General features: G+C 56.7%; 7 protein-coding genes across 7 annotated transcripts; 3 read left to right on the top strand and 4 right to left on the bottom strand.

Annotated features, from left to right (window-relative positions):
- Nucleotides 1-2,750: 2,750 nt before the first annotated feature.
- Nucleotides 2,751-4,574, bottom strand: E0L32_000866 (uncharacterized protein; the record flags this gene model as incomplete). The annotated part of the gene is made up of 1 exon (XM_031143547.1): nt 2,751-4,574. One exon carries the CDS (start codon nt 4,572-4,574, stop codon nt 2,751-2,753), a length of 1,824 nt encoding a protein of 607 aa, XP_030994400.1.
- Nucleotides 4,575-4,932: 358 nt separating this feature from the next.
- On the bottom strand, nt 4,933-7,815 carry E0L32_000867 (uncharacterized protein; the record flags this gene model as incomplete). The annotated part of the gene is made up of 2 exons (XM_031143559.1): nt 4,933-7,521; nt 7,591-7,815. 2 exons carry the CDS (start codon nt 7,813-7,815, stop codon nt 4,933-4,935), a joined length of 2,814 nt encoding a protein of 937 aa, XP_030994401.1.
- A 1,721-nt stretch (nt 7,816-9,536) lies between these two features.
- On the bottom strand, nt 9,537-11,402 carry E0L32_000868 (uncharacterized protein; the record flags this gene model as incomplete). Its single annotated transcript, XM_031143570.1, has 1 exon — nt 9,537-11,402. The coding sequence occupies one exon, from the start codon at nt 11,400-11,402 to the stop codon at nt 9,537-9,539; it is 1,866 nt and encodes a 621-aa protein (XP_030994402.1).
- Nucleotides 11,403-11,622: 220 nt separating this feature from the next.
- Nucleotides 11,623-13,077, bottom strand: E0L32_000869 (uncharacterized protein; the record flags this gene model as incomplete). The annotated part of the gene is made up of 3 exons (XM_031143581.1): nt 11,623-11,815; nt 11,901-12,892; nt 12,958-13,077. 3 exons carry the CDS (start codon nt 13,075-13,077, stop codon nt 11,623-11,625), a joined length of 1,305 nt encoding a protein of 434 aa, XP_030994403.1.
- Nucleotides 13,078-13,458: 381 nt separating this feature from the next.
- On the top strand, nt 13,459-14,775 carry E0L32_000870 (uncharacterized protein; the record flags this gene model as incomplete). Its single annotated transcript, XM_031143592.1, has 1 exon — nt 13,459-14,775. One exon carries the CDS (start codon nt 13,459-13,461, stop codon nt 14,773-14,775), a length of 1,317 nt encoding a protein of 438 aa, XP_030994404.1.
- Nucleotides 14,776-15,074: 299 nt separating this feature from the next.
- On the top strand, nt 15,075-16,605 carry E0L32_000871 (uncharacterized protein; the record flags this gene model as incomplete). The annotated part of the gene is made up of 2 exons (XM_031143603.1): nt 15,075-15,377; nt 15,424-16,605. The coding sequence occupies 2 exons, from the start codon at nt 15,075-15,077 to the stop codon at nt 16,603-16,605; spliced, it is 1,485 nt and encodes a 494-aa protein (XP_030994405.1).
- Nucleotides 16,606-17,454: 849 nt separating this feature from the next.
- On the top strand, nt 17,455-19,054 carry E0L32_000872 (uncharacterized protein; the record flags this gene model as incomplete). The annotated part of the gene is made up of 3 exons (XM_031143614.1): nt 17,455-17,734; nt 17,827-18,017; nt 18,080-19,054. 3 exons carry the CDS (start codon nt 17,455-17,457, stop codon nt 19,052-19,054), a joined length of 1,446 nt encoding a protein of 481 aa, XP_030994406.1.
- Nucleotides 19,055-19,339: the final 285 nt, after the last annotated feature.

Here is a 19,339-nt window from a genome sequence, read left to right on the forward strand (position 1 = left end):
ACCAGGGTCCGCCTGTAAGTCCTGTTCTCAAGGCCAGCAGAGCTGTCACACAGTTCGGTACCAGAGTGACGCGGTGCAGATCATCGTCCTGCAGCAGGGATGTTTCTAAATGCGAACACAGATCACGTTCGGCGTCCAGGAGATACCAGGATTCGGGCCTCTGCCGCCGTCCGGCCGGCTTCACTCTCGTTGGACGAGATTTGGAGGCTCACGGATACTTTCTCCCCTGGCGTAGTCCAGGTACTACTGGGCTCACCTTCAGGCGATAGGCCCTTTCGAGTGCCGTCATGCACCTCTGCTGTGCAAGCGAGTGTTCATCGGATGGTACCTGGCTTGGAGAGACGCGTTGCCAAGCGGTGACCACCCCCACTGCGAAAAGACTTGACATCTCCACACCACCTTGCAGTGGGGTGTGTCCTTGCCTGCCTTCGATGCCTTCGACGCCGCACTTACGTATGCGATCTGTCGAGATCCCTGGTCAATGTCGTTTCCGCCAGGATTCTCGTCGTCAAACAGAGATTGTTTGCGCTGGCCTGGCTTCTGTGCAACACGAGAATGAATCCGACACGCAGAACATGTCGACCCTTGGCAAGCCGTCATTTGCAACTTTGCCGGCCACAGGTGCGCTGTCTTATTCGTCCGTCAGCAACACGACAGCAGGATATTACCTGTCACTGTCCAAGCCAGCATGTGAAGGCGTACACGCATTGCTACGCATGTGCAACCACCACACCCATGCTGCAGCGGCGACGATGTCACCACCCCTTACGCACCTTTCTGTACCGCCGCCTTGCACCCCGCTCAACTGATATCAGTTGGCATTAGCGGCCATATTGACATGATATATCACGGCCATTTGTCGAGATCACCCCGCTATATTGTTCGCTCGTAACCCTGCCTGATTCTTCCCGAGCCTACTTGAAACAGGCACTCGTGTCCCCCTCCCTCTCTCACCGCTTTCCAGCTTCCATATTTGTCCGGCGGTATCAGATGACCACCCAGGCTTCCGGCCGTCCTCTTGAAACAATTCAGTGATGTTCATTAATATCGATCCAGGAATTCAACACCCCGTCATCATGACCAAAAAGAAGCGTTGCGTGTGGCTGTCACCATCCCGGAAACCCTTCTTTACTTGGCCATTGGGTATCCCATAATATTCACGGCACGCCGATCTTCCGAGCGCATACGGGCCGCATCATCTCGTCGAAGTTCCTGGTACATCTTTCTCGTTTCGAATCATACTGTGGCGGCGGACTAGCAGCCAAGGGATGATGAGGCTTATCAATCTTACACGTGCACGAGGTAGTCCATCTGCCCACAGAGAGCAACAGCCAGCCTCAAGAATGTTCACCCGCACTCCGCATCACACTCTTTTGCCTTTTGCGCAAAAATGTCCTGCTCCACCAACAGCGAACGCTTGGATCCTGGCTCGGCAACCCACCGCCATGATAGGCCGGCAAGTCCACCGACCGTCACGGGTGGCCGGCCTGATCCATTTCCACGCCTCCCAAGGTGGAGGCGTGCTTCGTAACGAGGAACGGTGTTCGCTGTTCCTGTGCGGCGTTAAGGCAGGTCCGGTCAGCATTCCACCCCGCTTCTCCGCCACAGCATTTCCTTCTCCTCCTGGTTTTCTACGTAACCGGCCGGCGATTCTCGTCGAATGATGCAAGGTACCTGGAGAGCATTCCCAGTTACCGCCGCAGTAGTGTCCCGAACCTTCGGCCAGCCTCTTTGAAAGTCACGGCAGAGACCCTTCGGGTACCGCCGGTCTACGACCGTCCCCGAGCCTCCGCCTCCCTCCGCCACTACTGGCCCAGATTCTGCACCGACATCGCCGATAAGCAAGCTCAAGTCGTATTATGTGAGTAAGGGCCCGACCTGCATGCTCTTAGCGCCAAAAGTACAGGCGGAGCATTGTAATGCGTTCAACTGCGCTTCTGTTGCCTAGCAGTAGGGTGCATTAGCTCGTCTTGTCAGAGGGGGCGAGCAAGAGAACACACAACGGTCACATGGTGTCTACGGAGGAGGTCCATCCAAGGGGATGCGCTAGCCAATGCTTCCTTGTACCGTCCACGACCCTGATGCTCCTCAGCACGAAAAGGGCCCTTGGGCCCTGATACGTTGATTGCGGCTGATGCAGGCATATTCTAACCTCGGAATGTCTCACAGTCCTCCCTTTGATCGTTGATAAAACAGATGCTTGCCCCCTCTACTGAGGTTTGTGTCTCTTATCCAGTCATCTCACCGCTCTTTCTGTCACCAAGTTTCATATCGAAGCATCCTGTCATCCCTTACGTCGGCCAACCCCAATCGTTGGGATTTCTGCTCATGCACAGCCGCTGAAAATGCATTTCTCGTCTGACTGAAACTCTGGTGTGTGGCGCTGTCCACTGTGAACCGTGGCCTGTTTTCTTTTGTTCACAGGCATATGGATCCAGACCTGCATCGCAGAGCCGCCTGGTGCACGCCATGCTGCATGCTACTGCAGGACTTGCAGGTGCGCCACGGATCTCGTCAGTCGTAGTCCGGTGTATCTCTCGCTAAAGTTCTCTCTGTACCTCGTCTTGAATTACTGTTGTTCATGTATCTCTCGGAACTTTGTTTCTTACTTGGATCTTGTCATTGCCTTGAGGATGAAGCGTATAGTCGAAACAGACTGATCCGATACCCGACTTGGGTCTTACTGCAATTGGAACTTTTAATTGAAATGCACTCTGCCTAGATGAAAAGAAAAATGTGTATTCTATCTATCAAGAAAGATGCAGATCAAATGTCTGATGAATGTGATGAATGTAACGAAAAGCGAGACTCTGACAGATGTACATCTCCAAATTCCATCTACAGACCTCTGACCACAACTGGATCTTGCCCCTGCCGGAAGGCCGAGATGCCTTCCTGTACACCGTCGCAAACGTCGCCTCCACGCGATCAACCCTGCCGTGCCACGCCTCCTCGCGCCGCTGATGCTGCCCACTCCCGCCGCCGGCCTGCAACCCGCGCTTCGCGTTGGCCGACGACCCGTCCATGCAGACCTCGTCGTCGACCGTGACGGGGTCCGTGGCGCTGTACGCCAGCCCCACGGCGTCGACGCCGATCCGCAGGTCCCCGTGCGGCGTGTACGCGCCCCCCGAGCCCGGGTCCAGGAACTGCACCCGCACGTCGCCCATGAAGGCGCCCGTGTTGCGGCGCAGCGGCGCGCTCGACCGCAGCGTCACCCACGTGCCCAGCTGGTCCTGCGACAGGCGGCCCTCGGCGCAGACGACGCGCTCGTCGCCGACGACGACGCGCACGAGCGGCGCCGTGGAGGCGACGCCGCCGGCGCTCAGGAAGATGAGGGACACGGTGCAGAGCATGCCCGATGTGTTGTCGAAGGGCTCGGACGGGTAGGCGGAGATCCAGGACAGGGGGTCGGTGGCCGGGTTGGTCACCTGCTGGCTGGAGGGGATGGAGACGATGGCGAACTGCCGCCCGGAGTGGGGGCCGGCGCCGGTGGTGGAGTCTTGGGTGGCGGCGGAGAGGGTGCCGCCTTCTACGGACCACCCCGATGTGCCGGATTCGAAGTCGTTGTTTCGGAGTTTGTTGGCGACGCAGGCTCTCGTGGTGGGAGTGGTACTTGTCGTGGGGGAGAAGGATGTGCTGGTTAATTTGCTAGGTTCAGGGATGGATGTTGGCGGTGCGGATGTTGTGACTGGTGGGGAGGAGGATGGGGTGCTTGATCCCAGTGAGGTGGTGGATGTGATAGGCTGTGTAGTCTGCACCGGCTCCGAAGAGAATGATGATGATGACGAGGTCGTGGTGAAGATGTCTTCTGTCGAGGTCGAGCTACTCGTCACGGGCGCTGCGGATGTCTGCTCTTCCCGGCTCGTAGAGGTTGATGTCATCGTCTCAGGGACGCCAGTGGATCCTGTGACAGACCCATCTGTGCCGGATGTAGTCTCTGTTACCGATACTTTGGGACTACTGGTTGTGATCGGCTCTGTCGGCTGCGGCTGACCCGTGCTTGTAGTAGACTGCGTGGTCGCCGGCGGCTGCTCCGTCGACGCCTCCGTAGATGCACTCTCCACCGACGACTGCATCTGTGCTGTCGACGACGACGTCTGACTCGCACTGACTTCTGAATTACTATTTGTACTGGCATCCGTCGTTGTCTGAGGCACTCTGGAGCTCGTCATAGAGTCCGTGCTTAGGGGCGGCTCCTCAGTGGACGTTGTTATGCTTGATGCATCCGTGCTCGATGTCTCTGTTGTGACCGACGGCTCATCAGTGACTGTGGTGCTCCCAGAGGGATCCGTAGTCGAGACCACAGACGGTTCCTCAGTAGCGGGCACAGTCTCCGACAGTTCCGTCGTCGTGACCGATTCGCTGCCAAGCGTGGCCGTGCTAGACGCTCCGGGATCAGAAGTTTCCCGGGCACTTGTCACAGATGGTTCTTCTGTAGGTTCTTCTGTGGCGGACAGGCTTGTCGTCGTGGACGGCTCCTCAGAAATGGCTGTGCTAGAAGCCTCTGTCGTAACAGGCGGTTCGCTTGTGCTGCTCCCGGTGGGCACTACGATATCTGAAGATGTGGTAGTCATTGACGCCTCCTTCGTCGTGCCACTGCTTGACACGCTTGTCTCCGAGATTTGGGAGTCAGACGTGGTTGCAAGATTCTCTGTGGACGTGGATGCTCCGGACGTGTTTGGCTCAGTCGTAATGGGTGGCTGCTCAGATTCAGTGGTGCTGGCAGAGGGTTACGTCTCGGACACTCCTGACTCCGTCGCCACAGAAGTCTCTTCCGTCTCAGCGCGAGTCAGGGTGATTGATGGCTCCTCTATTGATGATATTGAGTCCGTCGACTCTGAAGGCTGCTCTGTAGTCACAGATGTAGATGAAGCCCCTTCTGTGGTAGCGGGCGGCTCTTCGGTTGTGGTAGTGCTGACTATAGATCCCGTCTCAGAAGTTCCAGATCCAGTGGGTGTGACTGTAGGCTCGTCTGTTGTCACTGTTGTGATTTCCGATATGTGACTGTATCGGAGGTCTCTGGTGTTCCCGTAGTTTCATCCGTCTGGCTAGAGGAGCCTGTAGTGGAGGATTCGGGTCTGTCGTAACGGAAGGCTCCTGAGCATCCAGGCTAGTCTCTGTTGGCTCTCCTGTAGGGATCTCAGAGCTCTTTGTCTGCGACGAGGAGATCTGGTCTGAGGTTGTGGTCACTGGGTTTTCTGTTGTGGACGCCGTTTCACTCGGAGCCACAGTTGCAGTCTCAGATGACTCTAGCTCACTTGTCGAAACAGTCTGATCCAAAGATGTGCTGGAGGGCCCGGCTATGGTGGAGCTCTCCTGTTCTGTGGTCGAAGTTGCACCCTCTGAAGTGCTTGAGGGCTCATCCCTAGCTGACTCCTCCGCACTGGTGGTAACCGACGGACTCTCGGAAGTTGACGTCATGGGCTCGGTTTCGGACACTTCCTGGCTAGTCGCGCTGAGCTCACTGTCCGAAGTGCTTGAAGGTCCGTCTGTTGTGGGCTGCTCCTGATCTGAGGTGCTTGCTTGGCTCGTTGAAGTGACAGTCGGCTCCTCTGTCTGCGTCTCTTGGTCACTAGTTGTCTCAGGTATCTCTGTGGTCGTTGAACTGGCAGTCTCAACTGATGTTTGATTGCCAGTGCTCGACGGCTCCTCATTGCTGGTGGACGTGGTAGACGATTCCGCAGTTGAGGTAGTGGCAACTAGATCATCAGACGAGTTCACCTCGCTCGTGGTGGTGCCGATGTCCTCACTACTCGGCTCCGAATTGACGCTGCTGGTTGGAGAGGGCTGGGTAGTGAGGGTTGCGCCCTCAGTCGTGCTAGTCGGATCCTCACTTGTGGTCTGTTCCTGCTCATCCGTGGTGGTAACACCGGGATCATCTGAGGAACTCGGCGAAGACAAGCTGGTGGTCGGGGTGGCTGATTGCTCGTCAGATGTCGTTGGGACACTCTCTGTGGCTGTGGAGAGATCACTCGATGTTCCTGAGGCTGCTGAATCTGACTCTGCGGTCGAGGTCACTGGAGGTTCAGAGGTTTCCGCTGTCTTTGACGGAACTCCGGATTCATCCGGCCTTGTGGTACTCCCTGACTCGGACGTAGACGGCTCGAAAGGGTTTGTAGTGATCACCGGCGGCTCTGTCGTTGTAATTTCAGTGGCACCATTAGTCTCAGACGTGCCAGAGGCTTCAGTAGGCGATTGCGGTGTGGTATCTGAGCTGTCATCACTTGTAGTCGGCTCCGTCGTCACACTTGGAACATCACTAGAAGAACCCCCTATCTCGGTGGGTGACGTAGAAGCAACAGCTGCCTCAGTACTTGTAGGTTCAGTCTCATCGGGTGGGAGATCCTCGAAGAACAACGCATTCACATCGTTGCTCTGACCGACACCGAGAGAGTCCAGGCCAACAACCATGTCGTGATGCTGATCCTCGATATTGGAGGGATCCACGAGAAACATCTCCACGCGGAGCACGCCATCATTCTGGTCGTCACTCGACAATATAACGGGCTCGATACTGGCAGCTCGGCGCCACCGACTGCCAGGCTCGACAGGCATACTTTCCGCACAGATGGTGTTGCCCACCTTGACACGGACAGCCACCTGAGTGAGGTTGTCACGGGAGTCCGTTGCGTAGTTGAAGTACACTGAGCAGACAACGGGCTCCCCAAGGGGCATTTCTGCCATGCTTTGCCAGATCGTTGAAACAAGCCGGCCAGGGGTATCGGCTTGCCTATTGAACAGATCGCGTCTTCGAGAGCCTCGAGCACCTTCGTCGGGGATGAATGTCTCGAGGAAGCGGTCGCCTGTATGCGACTCCATGATGCCGTTGGATGTTTTGGCGTCCCATCCCATCCCAGTGACCTCCCCTTCTAGATTCCAAGAAGATAGATCCTCGAATCCGCCATTGCTGACAAGGTTCGGGATAACTCCAGAGGTAGCTATAGGTCCTGGAGAAGTTGAGGCTGTGAGCGAAATCGCTGGTGAAGATAGGTTACTGCCGCCGCCGCCGCTAGCAGTAGCCGATGTGGTTGGTGATGCACGTTCACTGGTGAGACGAGTAGTTGGCAGGTCTGTGGGCTCAAAGTTACTGGAGCTGGATCCACTAGCCGGAGCCTCGGACAAGCTGGAGATACCCGAATTTCCTGGAATCATGCTGCTTTGGCTACTTGGGGATGATAGGATGACAGGGACCACAGTTGTCCCACCCTGCTTGCCTGAGGAAAGGCCAGGAGTAGCATCACCACTGGGAGAAGGCTGTTCAGCTGGCTGTCGTGTGGTAGCCGGCGTGCCGTTATCCTCGAACGGGATAGTAACAGCAAAGCTTGGCCTATGTCCAGCTGGCCTCGTTGCATGGCCAGATCCTGGCGCGGGTTGTCCTTGTTGCACCTTACCACCGGCTGGGCCAGATGGCCGCTGCGGAGCTGGCCTGGTATTGTCGACACCACTGTCTACAGGCCTCCCTGTTGGGGCACCGTCGAATGATATTGTGATGCCGCTTATCAGGGGCTGAGATCCGGCATCCTGGGCCGAAGGTCAAACTGGTGGTGAAGCAGTGTTATCGTTGCCGCTTGGTGTAGTCGTTGCACTCACGGCACTGGATGGATCTGCCAGGCAGCCGATATCCCAGTCATCTTCGTCCACGATAGTGACACTGGGGATCTCGGTACTCGTTGTAGGAGAAGAAGTTTCCCAGGAGGTCGTTGGCTCCAAGGGGTCGACCGCAGGGCATCCAATTTCCCATTCTTCTTGCTCCTGCTGAGCCAAAGCTTGCCCGAGGAGCAAAGCCACCCATGTCCAATGGACCTTGAGCTTCATGATCAGATGCTGGGTTTAGATAACGAAACACAGATTGACGAGGATATACAAGAATTGGGCGAGGAGTCTACAATGAGTGTAGAAATGGCAGAGGATTCCAGGCTTGACCCAAGAGGTGCAATTGACTGAACAGGATTAACCTCCACGCAATAGCCTGAGGCTGCCCACTGCGAACTTTGGTCTTTCATCATTGACCATTCTCTTTAAGACCGAGTCAGGGAGGTACTGACAGCTTGCTAATTCTCTATTGCTCTCCAGCACTTGCGGATTAGCCTGAAGAGATTGACGGCGAGGTCTGAGACATGAATGAGGACTCTTCAAGAACTCATGATACCAAGAGTAAAGACCTTCCAGGTTTGTATAACAGATCCACCTAGCTGTAGTGTTGGTGACCTCTTGAAAAGGCATGGGAACCCACTTTGGACTTGGCCAGATTCCCAACCTGGTAGTTTATGGCATGAGTCTCCACGTTGGTGCAAGACATCAACTTTGACAAACACAAAGACCTATTTCTCACCCTTGTCCACATGGCACCAGAGTGCCTAGAACTTGCTCTCCCATCCTCAACGCTATCTTTACTGACATTTGGGAAATTGTGCATCGTGTCCTGCTAGATTCGGTTACAACTTCTCAATATCCCAAGATATGCCATAAAAGACACAACCATGTTCTCATAAAACTCCCTCACTGTTTTGAGCTTATAACCCAGTCTCGTGCACCATCCCATCCCATTCTTTTCAAGTATCTCATTCAGACAAGCTGACTGACTCCTGCAACGGATGGAACATCTAGCTTAAGAGCCCCTCATCACCGTGCCGGATTGCCGCCTCCTGGCTTGTCCATCATCTTGGCGACTGTGGATACTTGCGATCATCTTGCAGTATATGGACAAGGCCTATCGTTACCAATGTCGGAGTTTAGTCCATGGAAGTCCACCCCAGCCTATGGCGACAGGGGAAAGAGAGTCGCCAAGGCCGGATGGCGCCTTTTTTAACAAGATCTGAGTGGATCAAGACATCGTGGCCCAGAAGTCTGGATTCTGATATATCAGACCAGCAAGATCTCGGCCGATTTCCCTGTATGTCGGTATGGAGTGGCAAATCTGGCTGTACTTCATAGATTAAGGTAGTTTAAAGTTTTAAGGTTAGGTTTCTTTTTTAAATGTTTACGTCGTGCCGTGATGTGTCAGGTTTCGTGCCCTCTGCACGGCCTTTTCTCTTAACTATCGAGTCATTGAGAAGGAGGAATCGTTCAGCCCTATACCATCTTCACCCACTTTAATCATATAGTACGTTAGGCAACACAGGCCACTCTGCGTCAAGTGGACTTGGTATCTTATTTCTTCTCTCAGTAGACTGGATGGCATTAGGTCTATTCCCGATCTTTCGTACATCACCCCAGACTTCGTCGCCCCACTAACATATCTATGTTAACCACCGTATCTGCGTAGTTCTAGACTTGTCCTTTCGTATCAACAGCCTCCATACTGAGCAGTCAAGACACCCCATACCAGCCTTCCTTATCAGAAAGTCTGCCAGCGTGGACCTCACAAATTTCTCATGTCCCCTAATGGCTTTCTCCGAAGCCATGGCACCTTAGTAGAACGACAGCTGCCAAGGGCACTGTTAAGGGCACTTGAAGATCAGTGGCAGCAGAAGGATGCTCACACGAACCGGAGTTTTCCATTCTCATAAAATTTGGGGTGTTGCGTCTTCGCTGTCTTAAGAGATCACAAAATCTTCAGCAACCCCGTCCTCCATACCCTCTCCATACATGATGCCTTGTACGTAGCACGGTCCGACAACCCTGTACGAGCTGGCGTGCGGGCGCAGCACAAGTGGCAAGGACAAACCGAGGCACGCGACGATGGAGTCGCCAGCACGGGGTTGACCTTCTCCGGCCCCCACCAGCCCAGACGCCGTCCAGAAAGGAGACAGGGGCCCAGTGCGAATCAGCAAATCGTCAATGTCGCTATGCCGAAACTGCCACATGGGAGAGGCCAGCCCGCCACCGTCCACTGTCTCCCTGAGAGGCCAGTGCGTGACTTCACCTCTGCCGCGCAGCCCGAAGCCCGGGACTTGGTCCAGGGACAACAAGCGATCCACAGCTTCCGACAGGCTGCCCCCGCGGACATACATCTGCTCCTCGTGGTCTCTGAAGAAGAATGCTGCCAATGCTGTGAACCATGCCTGGATCGCTTCACGCGAGATTGTGGAAATTTCCGAGCCGTCAAGATCACCTGGCGGTGTGAGAGGGCGGTGTACTTTTCGTATCGTATCGAGGCGGATCCCACGGAACGTGATAAGCGTCTGCTCCTCGTTGATCGACAGCTTCGCTTCGGTCTCTCCGCTGACGCGAAACACGGCTTGCCAATGGGCGAGGATGGAGTGCCGCAGATCTTTGAGCTGCAAAACCCAACTACAGGCCGAGTCTAGTGGCCTGTTTTTACAAAATAGCAACGCTTGCGGGTTTCGCTCCTCCAACAGGATGTGCATGACGACATCCTTCAGCACATCCTCGGGCGTCTTGGTATAGTCGATCTGCGGCTGAGCACCGCCGGGATATAGATCCGAGTATATCGGAAACAAAGCATACATTTTGTCCCGTGGATCTGTAGCTTCCAGCTCCCGCGTCTCGTTCAATAGGTCCATGAGCGACTTGATGCTGGGACCTCGCCCAAGTGATGAGGATTGTCGGATGTCTTTGCCAGAGGTTCTTGCTTCCTCCATTCTAATTAGTGAATCCAGTTGGTGGATCCAGGGATTTAGACCGGATGCCGGAATTCTCTGAGCCTGGGCAAGATCGAGTGTGTGTTCATTTGCTACAGCGGCGTCCCTCAGAGCTACTGAGTCTTGACCGCACCATATAATCTTCGGAACTCCGGGAGTCGAGGCTTCCTGCAGAACCCAGACTCGGAACCAGTACTTTCGCTTCCTCAATGCACTCAAGCATTGGTAGTGTTCAGGCGACAGTGCGATTTCTGGCGATGGCAACGTATCCCCAGGATCTTCCCCAGGACTGGCTCTTCCAGAACATAGCATCCAAGCCTTAAAAGCCGTTGAACTGCCATCCATCTCTTCACCAAGCCAGATGATGATAGAACTCGCCGAGGCATAAATGTCCCGCATCAGTCTTAGCTGTGCGCTCTTCTCCTCGTCATCCTCTTGATTGATACAGATGGCGTCGGTCCAGAGATATTGGACTTGTTCATCCTCCTGCACATTGTCCAGTCTCGAAATGGTACCCTCAGCCTCACGATACGAATCGTGTTGTTGGACAGAACGACGTCTGCGCAGGAGAACTTCATGGAGGAAGGAGAACAGATTGTCCCGCACCAGGATCTGCTGCCCTCCCACCGTGAGCGGGTGCGTCGGAGTGTCAGTACCCCAGCAATACGAGAGGGCATTGTACTTGGGGCAATTGCTCAGCGGCACTATGGAGATATCGCATTCGAGCGGCGAGTCGTCGCTGTCATCGACGGGCGAGCGTAGCTTTATGAGTCTGATCTCGCCCTTGGATAATTGGGTGTGCTTGTACATGGGCAACTGCCTCAAAGGGCTATCGTGGTACCGATTGATTGACTGCATAGTCATACGTCTGGGCACGGCCTGGAAAGTGAAATCTCACAAGACAAGCAACCGAGATGCGATGGCAATGTGGAATCAGGACAGAGATGTAGTGTTTCAGTTGAAGTGGGGTTGACCAGAAGTTCACCCAGGAGTCCTTCTTGGCGGAAGCCTAGGTGTCACCCGGAGCTCCTATTCGCAGAACTGGTTCTATCTTTGATCTTCAATCTCAAAAACACGTTTACAGCTTCGCCCGCTCTTCAGCAAGAAGTTGCCGCCTTTCCGGCCCTCCACGACTTCCATCGCCCGGGAATGCACTGGCCACATCCTTGTACTCGGTGCGAAATCGCCATTTCTGCGCCAGGGCAGGCTCAAGATCCTTGTGGAGGGCGAGGGTCGTGTATTTGCCGAGGACTGGCAAGAATTTAAAGGCACTACCATTGGAGGATACTATGTCAATATACAGATGCACACATGCATCGCCCCAACAGGGACGGATTCATAAAAGAGGAAACGTACTGCCCACTGCCACCGCCGGCGATGAAGAGGTTCCGATAATCCGGGTGGTAGTCCATGATAAAGTCGCCCGTGGGCGTGTCGGTGTACCAGCACACAGCCGCCTGTTCAAAGGGCCTGTCGGCGAGCTCGGGTAGCAGCTCCCTGAGGCCGTCGCGCAGCCGGCGCTCGCCATCCGCCGGTATGTAGTTCTTGCGCCCGTTGGACGCGGCCAGCGGCGGTGTCGACACGTCCGACTTGAGCAGCCTGCGCTCGGCCTCGGTCGGGGCGCGCTCGTAACCCCACCCGTGCACGACCACCTTCAGCATCGACGTGTCCTGGTGCGGTGGGAAGTTGAAGAAGCCCGTGCTGAAATTGACGTAGATGGGCAGTCGCTCGTACTTGACCATCTCCTCTGGCGAAAGGCGGATGAAAGCGAGCACCTGCCCTGTCGCGAGCGTCGAGTTGTACATGGGCACCAGGCTGCCTGCCCACGCGCCGGCGGCGAGAACGAAAAGGTCGGCGGCGACCTCGGTTCCGGCCAAGGTCCGGGCAGCGCGGATTGTCCCCGAGGCGCCGTCACGGTCGAATCCGATGACTGTGCCGGCACGGCCTGACACGAACGAGACACCTTGGATGATGCACTCGTCGCGGAGGCCAGCGATGGCTTTCCGCGCGTCTGCCCACCCGGCCTGCTTATTGTGGTAACCCAGGAATCCGGGGCTGGCCAGAGGGCCGCTCAGAGTCGGGTATGTGCGTCGCGCGGCCTCAGAGGATTTGAAACTCTCCCATGGCAGGCTGGCGCGATCCATAGCATCGTTGCTCTTCTGGATGTAGGCCTTTCCGACCGGGTTACTGTTGCTGGTCATGACGACAGGCGTAGGGAAGAAGACGCCCTTGTATTTCGGCGACTGGTACCACTCGAGGTACGCCTCGTAGGCCAGCTTCAGGTAGATGTCGTCGGCATAGTCGAAACGGATGACACGCGAGATGTCCACGCTGGAGCCGTCAGGGACCTGTTGACCTTGCCGGTCAGCAGAGCCAGGGATTTGGAGGGACGAGCTCGCTCTCCAATTCTTACCGGAGGTACATGACGATCCAGGACGGTGACATTGCGGTATCCTTGCAGCGCGAGCTCAAGCGCCGTTGTCAGGCCAAAAAGGCCAGCACCGACCACGACAATATCCGAATCTTTCTTCATCCTATCCCTGCGGTCTGCCAGTTGCACTGCTTCGTCGAGTCAATAAGGTTGGGTCTAGACGTACTTCCCCTCCATCGCCACCTATAAAGCCCTCCCATACCCCTGCATTGGTATGGTCGGGATGCTTGGGATTGAGGACCGTCATCCGGCCCTTCGGTCCACGGGAAAGCCGCACGGACACGGAAGGCGGCAAGCGGCAAGCGGACGGCCGGAGGCCGGAAGCGGCATCATTCCCCGCACCTTGGCATCCTCTGTCTAGTGGGGGAGCTCCAGGCCTTCACTATATAATTATTGTGTCTCAAAAGGAAATGTACTCCCTTGCTCATAATACCAGTTGAAGTGGCATATACACGACCGAAAGAACAACGCCACCACTTAGCCATGTCGAGCGCCCAGGTTTCCAGCACCGCGGGTGCAGCCCGCTCGGCGGTCAAAGCTCCCCTTCTCATTCCCGGTCGAGGCGAGCCTGTCAAAGACGCCATCCTAGTCCACTCCGCGGGCAAGATCGACTATGCCGGGCCTCTGTCCGGGCTCCCCAAGTCGCTGAACGTTGCCCCGGAGCGGACGACCGAAGTGCCAGTTTTGCTCCCCGGTCTCTGGGACTGCCACGTGCACTTCATCGGGCACCTGGAGCAGAGCATGGACGGCATGGCCGGCACGCAGCCGTTCTTCGCAGGCGTCCGCACCGCCCACGACGTGGCGGCCACGCTGAGCGCGGGGTTCACGAGCGTCCGCGAGACGGCGGGCTGGGGCGTCGAGCTCTCGCAGGAGATCGAGGCCGGGCGGCTCGTGGGGCCCAACATCTACTCGGTCTGCGCGGCGATCAGCTGCACGGGCGGCCACGTCGACCACCACACGATGAAGGAGCACCACTTCCACGAGCTCGGCTGCCACGGCATCCCGCTCGTGGTGGCGGACGGCGTGCCCGAGTGCATCAAGGTCGTGCGGCAGCAGCTGCGGCGCGGCGCCAAGGCCATCAAGATCTGCACCAGCGGCGGCGTGTCCAGCGACCGCGACGACCCGCGGCACCAGCAGTTCTCGGACGAGGAGATCAAGGCCATGGTCGACGAGGCGGCCCGGTCGCAGCGGGCCCTGACGTGCCACGCCCACGGCCTGCCCGGCATCATCGCGGCGGTCCGCAACGGCGCCACCAGCGTCGAGCACGGGACCTACCTCAACGACGAGGCGATCGCCCTGATGAAGGAGAAGGGGACGATCCTCGTGCCCACCCGCGGCATCATGGAGGACGGCCTGACGGCGGCGGAGGTGTGGTCGCCGCGGGCATTCGAGAAGCTGAAGCCGGTGGCGGAGCAGCATGCCAAGGCGTACCGGGCCGCCGTGGCCGCCGGGGTCAAGATCGCCAGCGGGTCAGACTACGGCATCAGCCAGAGAAACACGCCGCTGAGCCACGGTCACAACGGCAGAGAGATCGAGCTGGCAGTGCAGATAGGTGGCATGACGCCCTTGCAGGCGATCGAGGCAGCCACGGCTGTTGCACCAGAGGTGCTTGGCCCTCAGGCCCCCAAGGCCGGCCAGCTGAAGGAAGGTTACGACGCCGATTTTATCGCGTTGACGTCCAACCCCCTGGACGACATCAGCATCATCGCCAACCCGGACAATGTCACGCATGTCTGGCTCGCGGGGAAGCTGAAGAAATCCCCAGGGAGGCCGATCCTGCTCTCAAGCTACTCAGAGTGATGGAGGAGGATTGGAACTAGATTTTTGATGTGGTTGACGGGTCAATAAACGCGAGTGTCGCACGTGTCGAGGGTCGAGGATATGCGGAGTGTTACTTGTACTTCTCGTAGCAACGACTCGATATAGCATATGAGGTAGCCTTGGCTGTCAATTGCTGGTGTGTATAAGTAGATTGTATCGAGAGGCTGGTAACACATCAAGCCAGGCAAGAGAGACCTGCAGACAATTGAAGCACCAGGGCGACCTCCCAGTTCATCAATCCCTGTTCAGATCCCTGTTCAGATCAATAGCAGCGATTGATGCCCAGCAGACGGAGCATGAACTTGGCCCGACCGCCGACTCCATCGTGCATCGTGCAACTGCGACTGGACGGGACTGCTGTCACCGACACGGCGACACCCCACCCCCCGCATTCGAGACACCCTCACACCTTTGAAGACTCGGGTGTTCTACCCTTCTTCATACCGTCCAGTGGTGTCTGGTCTCTGTACCCCCAAAGAGATGCCCGTGGCAAATACCATGGCGAGTACGCACAAAGGCCCGGTCGGCCCCCTGCGCCATCGTTGCTCGCAATGCTCAGCAACAGGCACCCAACTGCTCCGGTGCGGCGCCTGCCGAGCGGTCCGGTACTGCTGCCGTGAACACCAGGTTGCCCACCGCGCCCAACACAAGGCCACCTGCAACAAGATCAAGAAAGCACGCGCCAAGCTCGCCCAAGAAGACCACGGCGTCCGCAACGCTACGCCGGACTTCATGACCCCCGCCAACGCCTTCGAGACTGACGCCGGCCGCTTCTGGGGCATCCTCAGTACGCGCGACTACATGCGTGCGCGTTACGGCCTCGCGGAGTATCTGCGTCTATCAGGGACGCTCGACGGCGTCCAGGAGGCCCTCAGTCATATGCAAGACATGATCAGACTGTGCCGGAGCGACAATATGGGGCTGCGCGACCTGGTTCCGGCTCTGATGCTGCGGCTGGACCTCGACCAGGAATGCTATGATTTTGTCAAGTGGTGGGCAACGTGTGATCCAGACGGGAACTACGACTGGGGCGACCTGACTCTGCCACACCTCAACCTCCGCGGGGCTGACGCTTTCGAGGATCCGAATTTCTTGGGTGGTAAATTCGCACCCTTGAACCACACAGTTGCTATTCTGCTACTGAAACTCAAGATCCTCGTCGATGTACGCAACTTGAAGGTAACACGCAAAGTCCTTGCCTCGCATCGCCTCCCGTTGGAGCTTTGCGAACCAGTCGAGCTATCGGTGGTCCGGAGCCCCCTCTCCACCAAACTCCAGAGACTGTCTCCAGAGTCTCTTTCACGAACAGAGGAGAACCTCCTGGACCAGATCCGTGAGCTCGGCGCAAAGCTGGTTGAAGCCAACAAGCACTTCATGTTCTCCCTCTTTGAACCGGACGAACCGCTCTGCGACGAGCCCGAGGCGTACTCGATGGGCTCCTGGGAAGAAATGGCCCGCGCCATGCAGAGCTCGTACGCCGCATTCTGGGAGACGGAAGGAGTCCTGGACCTGCTGAATGATGCGCGCGCGTGCGCTGGACGAGACTCGGAAAACGAGATTGACGACATGATGGACGGTGAGACGTTCAAGTCGAGGCCTGGCTCACGCCGGACGAAGGAGGAGCTGCTGGCGGATGTGAGCGTGAATCGCATTTGGGGATATCTCGACTATGCAGTCGAGAACGCCTCGTACTTGGGTCCCTGGTCCGAGCGGCCTTCCGAGAGGCACACACGGGAGAACAGGGAGGCTTGGGCGAACGCTATTGCAGAGGACGAGGAGGACGAGTCGTGGAGTAGTGATGAGGATTAGGCTGCGCCTCTAGGGAGACTCGGCTTCTGATCCCAAGTCTTCAGCACTCCTTGGCAACGACTCACTCAGCTTAAAGTTGCAGAAACTCAGCTTTGGGAACAGAAATAGATTTTGATGTGCTTCAATTTCGTCTCCGACGTCCCAGCTGACCCCAGGCTGTCTGCCGCTCTGTTTATCTTTGTGTGCCTTCTGTCGAAGAAATGTATGTTTTCTGAACGTAAAATGACCTCCCACTTCTGCCTCCACACCATGCACCTCCCTGACTTGGCGTTCCAGCTTGTCGGTACAAAGCACGATGTGACGTTAAAGCAGGGACTTCCAATAAGTTCCCAGGACATACCCACACACACAGCAATGCATGATGTGGCGAGATAACAAGGATCCGCACATGTCAACAGAATAATAGCGAGAATAAAGCAGATACGCACCCTGGTAACAGTCGAAGCGGGCACGGCTGCCCCCCCAGACCACGCTTCCGAGCACAGCTCAACTGACTTCATGTGAAGAGGCCAGACCCGATTTGGGAAATCAGGTCTGGTCGAGAAGACTCCTGGCTTGGAGACTAGTGGCGAGCAATGGCTGGCGCCGGACTAGCTCGGCTTCTGTTATCAGGGTTGTCCGCATCCGTATTCCGCCTCCGCATCCGTGTCGCCGCCTTGGCGTTTCCCGGCGCAAAATGCTTCCCCACGGGGTCACTCAGCCCCAACTTGCTTGGATGCCAGATAGATATATAAACAGTTCGTGAATCAGGCCATGCGGATAGTATTGACCTGAGCCTTCAACACTGCACATTGTCATCATCCTGGACGCAGTTGTCATCTCCTGACGTTACCCATCAACCCCGCCGGCATGGACAAGAAAGTGGAAGCATCTTCTTCTATCAACGAAGCCCAAATGGAGGAAGCCAACAAGGGAGAGGAGTTCGCGCAGGCCGAGACGTTCCCCAGCGACGATGTGACTAAGGCGGAGAAGCGACTTCTTCGAAAGATTGACCTTCGCGTCTTGCCCATCCCCATCCTGCTGGTTGGCTTGTCGTCGATTGACAGAGTCAACATTTCCTCGGCCAAGGTCGCGGGAATGGACAAAGATCTTGACTTGGGCGGTACCCGGTATAATGTCGTCGTCCTGGGTAGGTTGCTTCTCCTCGCCCCTCTTGTGTCTCCTGCTCTACCAGTAACGTTATGCCTGAGTACATGCTGATACTGTCCTCTGGAACTACAGTCTTCTTCACTACCTATGCGCTCTCGGAGCTGCCTAGCAACGTCCTCCTCCGGCCAATCGGCGTCGTTCGGTACTTGTCGATCCTCATCCTCGCCTGGGGCACCGTCGCTATGTGCCTTGGCTTTGTGAACAATTTTGCCCAGCTCACCACCTTGCGAATCCTTCTGGGTCTTTTCGAAGGCGGTCTCAATGTAAGCTAACATCGTCGCACACTCTTTCCCGGTCACTCACACTGACACTTTCTTCTTCCCAGCCTGCATGCGTCTACCTGATTTCCTCCTGGTACAAGCGCTACGAAACGCACAAACGCATCGCCATCTGGTACACCTGCGCCAGCATCATCGCCGGCTTCGCAGGCGTCATATCCTACGGCTTCAGCAAGATGGAAGGGGTCGGGGGCCTCCGCGGCTGGCGCTGGATCTTCATCATGCCGGGGGCCATCACGATCGCCTGCGTCCTCCTCGTCTACTTCTTCGTCTCCGAGTTCCCGGAGAAGGCCAAGTGGCTGAGCCCGCGGGAGCTCACACTCGTGCAGGACCGGCTCCGCGAGGACCGCGCCGAGGAGTTCGACGACAAGACCTCCCTCCGGGAGACGCTGGAGCCGCTGCGCGACTGGCGCATCTGGGCCATGTCCATGCTCTACTTCTACCCGGCCGCGGGCTTCTACGCCATGGCCTTCTTCACACCCAGCATCCTCAGCGCGTTCGGCTTCTCCGTCGCCCTGAGCCAGATCCTGCAGACGCCGCCGTACCTGCTCGGCGCCGTCTGCTCCGTCGCGACGGGCTACTACGGCGACCGGACCCACCGGCGGTCGCCGTTCATGCTCGGGCACGCCGTCCTCGTCATCGTCGGCTTCCTGCTCATGGGCTGGGGCCCCAACACGGGCGGCAAGCTGACGGGCGTCTTCCTGTCCATCGCCGGCGTGCAGAGCATCATCCCCACCGTGCTCACCTTCATGCCCAACAACGTCGCCTCGGTCAAGGCCCGCAAGGTGGGCATCGCGCTGCAGATCGTCCTGGGCGCCATCGGCGGCCTCTGCGGCTCGCTGATCTTCCGGGCGCAGGACGCGCCCGGGTACAGGCCCGGCATGTACACCGCGTTCGCCCTCATGGTGGTCTTCATGATCAACGTCGTCGCCCTGACTGAGTACTTCCGGCGGCAGAACAAAAAGGCTGACGAGGAAGGTCTGGTGATCGACGGCGTGGAGGGGTTCCGATACACCCTGTAGGAGTGAGATCAGAGTAAGATGCAGATCGTTGTTATATCTTGGGCGGGGTATAATTCGCAGACATATGTATATGGAGAGACGTAAAGTCATCAACAGGGTCTGTCGACCCTGTCGGTTGCACAAGCCAAAATTACGGAACCTCTTTTTGTCTTAACCTAGCTTTTCGTAGTGCAATGGTGCTCATGATAGTAAGCACTGCAACATAGCTTGATTCTTTCAGGGAGCGATCTGTCCAGGCTTTGCTTCTTTAATAGTAACTCAACATCATTATACTTTTTGTAATAC

Source organism: Thyridium curvatum (genome assembly GCF_004353045.1).
Source record: "Thyridium curvatum strain D216 chromosome Unknown NODE_3_length_876553_cov_77.224826, whole genome shotgun sequence".
Lineage (NCBI taxonomy): Eukaryota > Fungi > Ascomycota > Sordariomycetes > Thyridiales > Thyridiaceae > Thyridium > Thyridium curvatum.